At 38.3% G+C, this 11,272-nt stretch overlaps 1 protein-coding gene across 5 annotated transcripts in view; it reads left to right on the top strand.

Moving 5' to 3' along the window:
• MED15 (mediator complex subunit 15) overlaps positions 1-10,648 on the top strand; it is a 32,110-nt gene extending 21,462 nt beyond the window's left edge. For 4 of the 5 annotated variants that reach the window (XM_061370736.1, XM_061370735.1, XM_061370734.1 and 1 more), the window contains 9 exons: positions 4,728-4,870; positions 5,174-5,301; positions 6,163-6,297; positions 6,652-6,715; positions 6,882-6,948; positions 7,422-7,582; positions 7,785-7,951; positions 8,834-8,932; positions 9,070-10,648. In XM_061370736.1, coding sequence (XP_061226720.1) covers positions 4,728-4,870; positions 5,174-5,301; positions 6,163-6,297; positions 6,652-6,715; positions 6,882-6,948; positions 7,422-7,582; positions 7,785-7,951; positions 8,834-8,932; positions 9,070-9,206 — 1,101 coding nt within the window. In that variant the 3' untranslated portion in view covers positions 9,207-10,648. The remainder of the gene's footprint in view (positions 1-4,727; positions 4,871-5,173; positions 5,302-6,162; positions 6,298-6,651; positions 6,716-6,881; positions 6,949-7,421; positions 7,583-7,784; positions 7,952-8,833; positions 8,933-9,069) is intronic. The other variant, XM_061370733.1, reaches the window with a different exon arrangement.
• Positions 10,649-11,272: the final 624 nt, after the last annotated feature.

Below are 11,272 nucleotides of genomic sequence, written 5' to 3'. Positions count from 1 at the left end.
TGTTCCTAGTTTAAGACAGATGGTCATTGTTCTTATGTTAACTGAAATATAATCCAGGCATAGTTGTTGAGTCAAAAGAGAATTTACTTTGAACATTATTCACTGTAGCAGTTATATGTAACTGAGACAGTTATCTGCATTTGAATTATTCAGTGTTTGGTTTGACAGTGAGGCCTTCTGATAGATATTTAAGGATTAGATTGGCTAAAATTTAATATTTGAGTCATAATGAAAGACCTCTAGTTTAAGCATTCAGTGCCATAAGGCTGATCTTTTAGTGCTGTCATGTCTGTGATTATTGAGGAGCATTGATTTCTGACACCAACCGAATTGGTCATCTAGAGCTCTCTCAGTATTATTCCAAGGATTGTGAAAATGATGTAAAAGACTGAAGAACTAGAGAAGCAGAAGAGGAAAGGATATTTCTTTATGAACAGTAATTGGAGTTAAAATGGCTCCTAAGCAGGTGGTAGTAAAACGAATGAGTAAGTCACAGTTTGATGCTGGCAGGAAGCAGGTTTTTAAAGCCAGACTTACAATGCCATATACTTGACAGCTCTAGAACAGGATGAATCTCTAGGGCTGTTTCCAGATCATTTTGGTGAGGTTCTAGGTAGATTAGAACTTGGAAGTGTTGTTATTTCTACCTCTTAATTTCATAAAATGCTTAAATAATATTGTCTAATGGATATGTTATAACTGGCTTGTCATCAGAGCCCTTGTAGGTGTTTGCAACAGGAGAAAAAGGGCTATATCATATATCTGTTTATTAATTACTCATTGAAGACTCTGTCATCTTGACTACAGTACCAAAAGTCATTTAGACTTGGTGGTAGGCAGTTCAGAGTGTCTTTTCTCTTTAGAAAAATATCTTGATGTTGCAGTGAAGAATCCCTTTCAACAAAAGGGGATATGATACCAGTACTGAGTGGCTATTTTTACTCTGTATGACAAAAATGTCAAATCCGTGGTTTGTTTTTTTACCCTAAAGCTCAGTTGATTCTGCAGTGCTTTTTTTTTGTTTGTTTAATTGGGATTTTATTGTTACTGTCTTTTCAATGGAAAGAATGTACTTACTGATACTTGATAGTGTAAATAGTGATTTACACTGAATTCCACAATCTCCTGGTCTTTTGAATAGCCAGAGTATTAGAACTGATTTTTTTTTAAACTTAGCTGAAGTTTGAGCCTGAATAGTTACCAAAGATGAATTGCTGTCAGTGTTATTGGCACTTTTTGAACAGCTAAGAGAAGATTCATGCTCCGTATTTGGATTCACCCAAGAAACGTGCTCTTACTGAAACTTACTTAAAGATTAATACATAGATTTAGCAATTTGAGAATATAATTATTGCAGTGTGCAATAACGTGAACTTCCATTTTATTGTTGGCACAGAAGTATTCAGCAAACTGAAAATACAGGGCAGGGAAAACCAAGTAAACCTGAGTTAATATTATAGTGAAGCAAGGGATACTAGCCTGACTGGGAATATGGAAACTTGTATCTGAACTTATCTGAAGCTCTGCAGAGTTGACATTTTGTCATGTAAAGCAGCATAATGGTGAACTTTAAACTCAGTTTGCAATGGATCAGGCAAGGCTGTGCTTACTGGCTTAATGTTGAAACTGTTAAGTACACTGTAAGTAGTGTAATGGTTTCTAGAGTTTTCCTTTGGACTTAGTATTTTTACTGTTCCTTATTACCCACCACTTCCTTGTTGCAGTCCCATTTTCCTTGTTGGTAGCTTCTGCATATTGTACGCTCTTTCTACTATGAGCTTCTGAAAAACTCTTACTAGCCTTATTTACTGTGTGCTGTCCCTTGCTTGAGACTCAGCAGACTGGATGTAGGCCTCATAGCTAACTTTATCTTCCAGCATGGTGTGCTCTGAACACTAAGAATAGCTTAGATTTAGTGGTTAAGTGCAAACTTTTGTCATGCAAGCCTTACGTATCCTTTGGGCAAGACTTCAGAAAAATAGGGCTTAGTGTCATGATCAAGTCACTGTAGAGTTGCAGAGCAGATTCACGTTCAGTGGGCTGTAATTGCTGTCCATGAATACATTTGTAGATACAGAAACTGTCTTCCATAAGTGAAAAAGTACGTAGTTGCATTTCCTTATGTGTGTGGAAAATGGTTGGTCAGTAACTCTGGAGTTAAATGAGGAGCTAAATAAGTTTAATGGAGTTAAAGCTCTGGAGGAAGGTTGGTTTGGTTTTGCTTTTTTTTTTTTTTTTTTGGTTGTCTTTTGGGTTTACTGGTATTTTTTGTGGTTTGGTTTTGGGTTTTTTTTTTGTTTTGTTTAAGCCTTCTCTTTAATGGAAGTTAGTTGGAAAGAGCATTCTCTAGAAGTTAAAATTTCAGTAAATTTCTGTAATCTTAATCCATATCCTGCAAACAATGTAGAAATCTGAAGCTAAAAGCATCTTTAAATCTGTTCTGTAGAAAACCAACTGAAATTATTACATAGCAAATGAACTGCTTTCAAATTAAAGTCAGGCAATAAGTTCAGAATTCCACACTTCTGAGTACATCACAATTTGATTAATATTAGACATTAGCCTTTGGTATTCTGAAATGAAGCTGGCAGAGCAAACCTGTTGGAAGAAGGAAAGCTGTTTGCCTATGCATGTACTTAAATCAGAAGGGGTAATATAAAAAAAAATTCTAATTAATTCTCTGCTTATGTGCAGAGTAGACACTGCATGTTGTTTGCTTTGCTTTTCTGCAACATTTGTAAATTAATGTGAAGGGATCTTGATGTTGAAGCAGATACAGAAGCTTAAATCTCGCAAAAGCCCTAATGAAATCTTTCTCCTTGCTTCCCAAAGCACAAGGATTTAAGTTTTCACAAGTAATTTTATGTAACCAAGTTCAGACATTTCAAAGGGGCCTGATTTTAAGGAAATGAGAAACCACAGAATGTGATCTTAGTTAGACTTGTTGAAAAAATGGGTCCAGCATCCATATGGGTAAGTTCTAAATCACTTGATGTGTGATAGGACGTTGAATAGAATTGTAAAACCATCAGGGAATGCTTTTTGCAGTGTTCATCCTAGCATCCTTCCAGAGTGGTGAGATGCTTGGTTTCTATGGGGTGCAGTCTGTGCTTTTCAATCTCAGAAATGTTTTCCTTACTGTTGAAGAGACATGTACTGTTAAAAAAAAATAAATCCACCTCCTAGGAGAAACAGTAATCACAGCCTCAGTATTTATTGATTATGGAGAAAATGAAGATATCACAGCTGATTTAAAACGTCATTTCAGCCCCACTTGTTCTAAGTATTATCTTTGTAGGAGAGGTTGTGAAGATAATGGGGTAATTGAAAATGGAAAAAAAATCTTAGTATGTCAGATGGTTTTGATTTTCTTAAACTGTGCTGTAATGGGTTATATAGTAGTATCTTTGGGTTTAGTAGTTTTACATTTGCACCTAGCTGCAGATTGTTTGTGCCCATTTTTCTTTTTAGTGAAGTGTGACTTCTTGCATGCTGCAATGGGGTGTTCCAAGCAAAGCATTTCTTGTCATATTCAGTGCGTACATGCAGGAGTAGGTCATGCAATACTTGCTTTTTCGTGTGCTAAATATCATGTCCTCTGGAAACAGTTGGATGATTTAGATGCATATTTAATGAGTGAAGGACAACACCATGTTGCAGTGCCCATGAAGTGTTTGGGACTAGTGGATTACTGGGACCTTTGCTTAAAAATGCTCTAGACTGAGGGAAACAGAGTTGTTAATTCATGAAGGTGCTAACAAGTGACTTACAGAATGGACGCTTGGATGGGTCATAATATGTAGCCCCTGGAGACTAGTTTGATGTATGTGTCTGTAACCTCAGGTCACAAGAACTCTGCATGTCCCTTAAACAAACACAATCACTTAATATCTGCACTGCTGTGCACTACTGTGAAATGATTTTTTTTTGCTTTAAGTGATCAAGGGGAAAAGCATCCATTAGAACAAATTGAGAAGTTGCTCTGATTTGAGCATCATCTGGCTCTGGCACTTTATTGTGTAAAGAATACACTTAATTGTTACACAGAGTTTGGTACTCCTCTGGAAATACTCGTTACTCATCTTTTTGTCCTTTAGACATACCTCATCATGCTCCTAAGGCCTGAAAGCTACTTCATTTAATTTCCCATCCAGGCTTTCAGTTTGGCGTGTTTCTGTCTCCACCCAGCTTTTCAAAGCTGAGTGTTTGAGCAAGATGTTGATGATTTGGCTTACTGTGTGCTTTTGTCCTTCCTTCTTCCTAAAGAAAATCCATTGGGAAGCTACAGTCAAGTCTGACAGACTGTGAAGATGAATTCAAATGTCAAAATAAGGAGGAATTTTTATGGCTGTTAATTCTGGAGTTAGAACTGCCTTTACGTCCTGCTCTTCTTTAGTACTAATAAAGTACAGGCTTTTCAGGTAGCATTACTGATATTTTAATTGCAATGTGATGGTGTGGGAAATAAAAAACAATGATTATACAGTTATTCAAATTATTTGCAGTTTTAATAGTTATTTCTAATAAAGTTGATCTGAAGTGCTGCCCTGAGAGCCGTAAGAGTAATACAGGTGGGACTGTCATTATGGGAGAGAACAGGAAACTTAACACTTTAATTTCTTGTAGGTCTGAGGATACGCTTCTCTCCGTAGGTAAAGCCTTTTAGTTAGGTTCCCATCCATTACTCCCTTTTGTTGTTATTGATCTTACCTTTTTCCACATTTCAGGTCAGCCAGAACAATATTACCATGATGTCATCCCCATCTCCTGTCCAACAAGCTCAAACCCCCCAGTCAATGCCTCCTCCACCACAGCCACAGCCATCTCCTCAGCCAGGCCAGCCAACTTCTCAGCCAAATTCAAATGTCAGGTGAGGTAGACTCTTTGTCAGTGCTGTAAGGGTGAGGTTTTCAGAAGCATTCAATCTATCTTATGCTGTTTCCATTGAAGTCAATGAATTTTGATAACTGCAGTGAGAGTATAGGCAGGATTGTGATGAATACAGTCTGAAAATCCCTATTTTTAAATAAAGAAACTGTAAGAAATCTTCACCAAATCTACTACTGGCAGAGCTACACAGTGCTGTAACAAAGCCTGCTAAAAGCATATCTGCTCACTGATCATGCTTCCTTGTCATATTCTGGCGGGTTTGATTTTTATGCTTATTTTTCAGCTCTGGCCCAGCTCCATCACCAAGCAGCTTTCTCCCCAGTCCATCTCCACAGCCATCACAGAGCCCTGCAGCTGCACGAACACCTCAGAACTTTAGTGTCCCATCCCCAGGCCCTTTAAACACTCCAGGTAAATGATCTGGGTACTATAGTGCAGACTGATAGTTCCCAAAAAAACTTGTATTTTTTAGCATGATGTAAAGTTTAAAAGCTCTACAAAGCAGCCAGCATTACAAGTAATTAACACAGCACATGTACCAAATAACACAACAACATGGATATCTCGCATCAAAGTCTATTGAAACTTCTCATAGCTGAGCTATGTAATGGATTTTTCTAACTTCCCAAGTCTTTTGGAAAAGAATGATACTTGATTTAATGGAGCAAGTTTATAGTGGCATAATGATGCCTTAGTTCCATGCAGGAAAGAACCCATAGCAACAGCATGCAATTGTAAAGGATGTAACCACTTAATCACAGGTGGCAGGGTACCTTGCTCCAAAACACCTTCCTAGGTGTACTCTGACATTTGTGCTCTTCTCTCTTCCAGATGTAATAAGCAGTTTCTGATACCGTGAATGGAAGTAACATGCTAGCTCCTTCTCATACCAGTGTTGTGTCCTCTGCAGTTGGAAAGCACTGACTTGAGGAAAACTGCAGCAAATTCAGTGTGTTGATTTAGTGTTCATTGCAGCAGAGTGAAGGCAAAACGAGGACCTAGAAAATGGGTGTATGAAACTTTGGACCATTTCTGAAAAAAATATTATTAAATGAGAATTGCTGTTCTGTCCACAAACATGTTATTTCTACACAAAGACTAGAGGATTGGACAAGCCCTTAACCTATAGGGCATCCAGTTGTGAATTTGGATATTTGATGTAAGCTATGATTTGGAAGTGCCACATCTCAGACCTGGATTCTGAAATGCAAGAGTGTTGTTCTGCAGTATCTTTTATCATCCCTATGACATGCAGTGTTTACTTCTTGCCAGGAAATCCAAATTCTGTCATGAGTCCAGCCAGTTCTAGCCAGTCAGAGGAGCAACAGTATCTGGAAAAACTCAAACAGCTATCAAAATACATTGAGCCACTCCGGAGGATGATCAATAAAATAGATAAAAATGAAGGTGAGGTTTCCTGTATTTAGTTGTGCATTTCTCTCTTTCAGCTATCTCTTCTGATGAAAGTAGCAGGAACCTGTCTTTTGTGATGGTTTCTATTCTAGGGATTAAAATTGACAGTAAAAGATGCTTTTCTTGCCTATGACTGTAAAGGTTTACTGTGAAGAATAGATAACATCCTCATCCTTAAATTCTCTTCAGTTTTTCTTTACTACTATGTTTTTGGGACACACAGAGCTTACACAATGGGCATATGTTTTGGATATGCATGCTTTCACTTTTAACATTATATTGTATTCCTCTCTGCAAATATGGAAGCTATTCTTGTAGTCAGTGTTTGTGTCTCTGATATTATTTCAGATAGGAAGAAGGACCTGAGTAAAATGAAGAGTCTGCTGGATATCCTGACGGACCCTTCAAAACGGTAACTCTTTTTCCTTTTGCCTGGACATCAGATTCCCCAGCTCTCCCAGAAATTTGTTGTTTAGCATCCAGCCCTGTTGGCATTGAGGCTGTCTGGGGCTTAGATACCAGAAATACTTCAGCCAAGGTGACCATTTCATGGTGATGAAGTTTCTCCTCTTCTGCAGGTGCCCTCTGAAGACACTGCAGAAATGTGAAATTGCTCTGGAGAAGCTGAAAAATGATATGGCTGTGGTATGTAATGCTGTGAACTGTCAAGAGATAAACAGTTAATTCCAAAAGGTGATATGATTTACCAAGACAATTTTTTGCATTTCTTGGTGTCATGCTGTTAAGACTTCAGGTAAGATTGGACAAAATAAGGAAACAAAAAAAAAATGGGCAAGCAATTTACTTTATGTAAGTCATCTGTCTGTTTCTTTTAGCTTAACTTCCAAATTCTTGTACTTTGTGCTAAGACTGGAGTCCTTCCTAGGAATTTTTGCAGTACATTTCAGGACAGATTTCCTAAATGAGAGCTGTGAATGTTTTGTGTTTTTTTTTTTTTGTTATTATTTATTTCCTCCTTAATGTTACTGTATGCAGTTTTGAGAATCCTCTGCATTTCGTGCATTGGAAGATTACCACTGTCAAATTCTGCAGAATCAATAGTAAAGATTTCTTTTTTGGTGATCATTAAAAGAAAAGGGGCTTCTCTTCTGTTTCAGCCTACTCCACCACCTCCCGCAGTGCCCCCCACCAAACAGCAGTACTTGTGTCAGCCGCTTCTGGATGCTGTTTTGGCCAACATCCGTTCACCAGTCTTCAACCATTCCCTTTACCGTACATTTATGCCGGCTATGACTGCAATTCACGGGCCACCCATCACGTATGTATCATGACCTGGTGTCTGTCTTATGTTCATTATTTAACAAAAAAGACATTTATCTATAGAAGCTTTTAAAAGAACAAATGGGTTTATGGATGAGTATGAGCTATAGCTGTCCTTTTTACAGCTGTAAAATATTTGACAAATGCAGTGTTGGCACAAAGTTTTCACCTAGTCCTTTTGCGGACTGTATTTTACACAGGGCTCCGGTTGCTTCCCCTCGAAAACGGAAATATGAAGAGGATGAAAGACAAACCATACCAAATGTCTTACAAGGGGAAGTTGCAAGATTAAATCCTAAATTCCTGGTGAACCTGGACCCTTCCCACTGCAGTAATAACGGCACAGTTCATCTTATATGTAAGCTAGGTAAGCAAGAAGAAACTAAGGGCTGAATTCAGAAAGAAGTGCTGAGCTTGGTTGAAGAGTTTTTTGCTAACAGCCTTGAATCTTGCTAACCTTTGGTTTCTGCATGAAGTCTGTACTTACCAGATTCAGGGCACTGCTTAATCATGACATTCTGTGCAGCCTGCTTCAGAGTATGCCTGGAGATTTCATTCATGCTGATTGATCCTTTCTTTGCACTGAAGCTGCAGTTGATAATCTCATTTAGTGGCTAGAAAATAATTTGTTGCTAGTAACAATCTTTACTCCTGATTTGACCTATATTGATATGTGAGAATGATATGTGAGAATTGCTCTGCCTCCAGCAACTAGGACAGAGCTAGGGAAATGTAGAGTTAATTTTTGGGAGGGTCTATTTCAGTTTGTACTAGTGATCACTGACAATGGTATATGTTCAAGAAAAATTCATATTGTATCTTTTTTGGTCTTGGCTAAATAATCATAAAGTATTATAGTCTATTAACTTGTTTTGCTCTTGCATTCCAATGGGGAAAATAGATTCTTTCCTCCCCCCCTGTTTGAGAAATTGTTTTGTCCTGAATATCGGTATAAGGCACTTAATTTTCAGAAATTAGGTGTCTAACTTGGTGAAATTTAGCTGATGAAATGGTGAGAGTGGCAAGGTGCAGAAATGTGTAAAAGATGGAGCTACGTTTACCAGGCTTTTCTTCCAAGAATTTAAGAGTGTTGCTAAAGCAAACAATGAGATTGCCTTCAATAAAAATTGAGATGTACAGGTTGGTTCCTCCTTGGGATGAGTCTGGGTTTCAAACTGAATGATGCACAAAAAACCCTCTCACCAGCAAGGAATGCTTTGTTCTGATGGGAATTGTGTTTGCATTCTAGATGACAAGAATCTTCCAAATGTACCACCACTACAGCTCAGTGTTCCAGCGGACTATCCAGATCAGAGCCCTCTGTGGATAAAAAACCCCAGACAGTATGGTATGAGGATGCTAGCATGACACTTTTGGGCATGTGCATGCAGTAATAGTAGGGAAATGTGAACATCGTATATTAGTCTTTTTTTTAAATACTGCTTTTATTGTAACTCTATTTATCTGTTACCTCTTTCTTTCCAGCAGCCAATCCCTTTTTGCAGTCTGTGTATCGGTACATGACTTCCAAACTATTGCAACTTCCAGACAAGCATTCGGTCACAGCACTCTTAAACACCTGGGCACAAAGTATTCGTCAGGCCTGCCTCTCTGCTGCATAACATCTCATTTCCTAAACCGTGAAGCAACAAAGAAGGTCTCAGCAGCTGGTCTCTTCCACATGCAACTGGAAAATCACATTTTGGTGAGGGTACTTCAGAAGAAAGAAACCTTATGTTGTTTCGTTTCTAGGTGTCAGGTTCAGTAGAGAACCTGATGTTAGACTTGGTTTTCATGCTTTTTATCTTCTGCCTCTGTGGACTTTTGCCAGCGTTTTCAAATATACAAAATGTGTATATATGGTTCTTGAGACTGTATTAGGATGAGTTTTTATTGTCTTCTTAGAGAAGAAATTATTTGTGGACTTCCGTCAGGGAGTCTGGTATAAGAGGGAGTAGGGAGAAAATGTCCTAATTTGCTTCAAAGTATGCTCAGTGCCAGTATTTGTTTCACACTGTGTGTTTTGTGACCTGATACTGCCCCAGAAATAAATTAGCTGCAACTAGAATGCGGTTGCAAACTTGTCTGTGATTGCAGGAATCTTTTTGCCTATTAGTTTTGCCCAGAGATGGGATGAATTACAGCTTTTTAAGGCATCCCTCAAACACTTGAAAGAGATCTGGATAATTATACATGGGGGTGGGGAACAAAATGGGGGGGGGGGGGGGCGGGAAGTGTTTTACAGCTTATTTAAACACTACTCTGTTTAAATGGTTGGGATTTTGTTAGCATGGACCACGTTTCTCATCACCTCACTTCTGGAGCGAGGAAAAAAAGAGATACTAATGACACACTGACTTCGTCTATAAGCTCGGTAAATGTGTATGTTAAGGTGTGGGGGAACAAGCCCAACAGTATAAAGCACCTAGTAACACAAATCGATCCAGCAGGTTTGTAGCTACATTTGCTTTACTAGGAGTCTCTCTGAGGTGTCTGGCTTTCTTTGGAAGTTGATGCAGTTCAGTGAAAATGCTCCTGTACTTCATCAGTTTGATTAAAAAGAAAAGTTAAAACCAACATAGCTCAGGAGTAGAACTGACAACTAAGATTTTGTGCCTTGAGCAATGATGGGCACTCAAATTGGTCATCAGCTGCCTTATCATTGGGCACTGCTAATGAAAACTTTTGTCATGAATAACTAATTTCGTGCATAGTGTGATGGTTTTATTTTCCCCATGCTTATAAGTTGGTCACTCTTAATTTCCTGGTACAGAACAATTTCAAATTTCAGATGTTCCCACTGCATCCCGCTCCATTTCCATGTATTGTGCAGCAAACCTTAAAGAGTAGCTGAGCTCTCTTCCAGTAGTGTCAAGGAATTGCTATGACCTTTGTAAATCTGTGTGGTGTCATCGGTTTTAGGATGTTTTTAACTGTGGGTACTTAGTAAGCACTGACTGAGGCAGCAGAACGCTACCAGTATTTTGTACATGAACTAATGCATTATCTGTTTGTTTCAATTGTAATAAATTTGTTATTATTCCTGTGTTGGATGCTAACATTATACTGCTCTTGACATGTTGATCCATAGATACCAGTTCTGTTGTGTCCATTTGGTGATGCTTACATTGTTCTGTGTTAAGTGAGGATTTAAAGGCTTTGAAGGTTAGGGGAGGAAATAATGGCTCTTCATCCCATGCAACACTTATCTTTGTGGTCCTTGTAGTGAATTGGAAGACGTGGTCAAGAGATTAGTAATGGTGTCTACAATTGAAAGATGTAGATTTTTAAACAGTTCTGTTACATTCCTGATTCCTTAGGGCAAAAGAATCAGCGGCACTAACATAGTTTATAATACATAATTAAGTCATAATCCAAGAAATAAGGCTAGAAACGGGGTTAAAGGTATTGCCAGGGTCTAACACGGAGGTGCTTATAGCTTTTTTTTCTTAACAATTTAAAACCTGGAAATAGATGCAATAAATAACAATTTAAAATACCTGGAAATAGATGCAAAATGTGTATCCCTCAGATTTACAATTGGCTAGTGCAGTTTTCAAAGCAGTCACTGTAGCTGCAGTACTTTTCAGTTTCCTTCAAACAAGATGCAATGAGATATTAGACTGAGGGTGGGGTAGACATCCTGACACACAGCAGCTTCTCAGGTGGGAGATAAATCATAAAAACT

Source organism: Neopsephotus bourkii, unplaced genomic scaffold (genome assembly GCF_033783945.1).
Source record: "Neopsephotus bourkii isolate Nb327-2 ecotype Australia unplaced genomic scaffold, CSIRO-AGI_Nbou_v1 NB_1542, whole genome shotgun sequence".
NCBI lineage: Eukaryota > Metazoa > Chordata > Aves > Psittaciformes > Psittacidae > Neopsephotus > Neopsephotus bourkii.
This window is presented reverse-complemented; position numbering and strand designations above follow the sequence as displayed.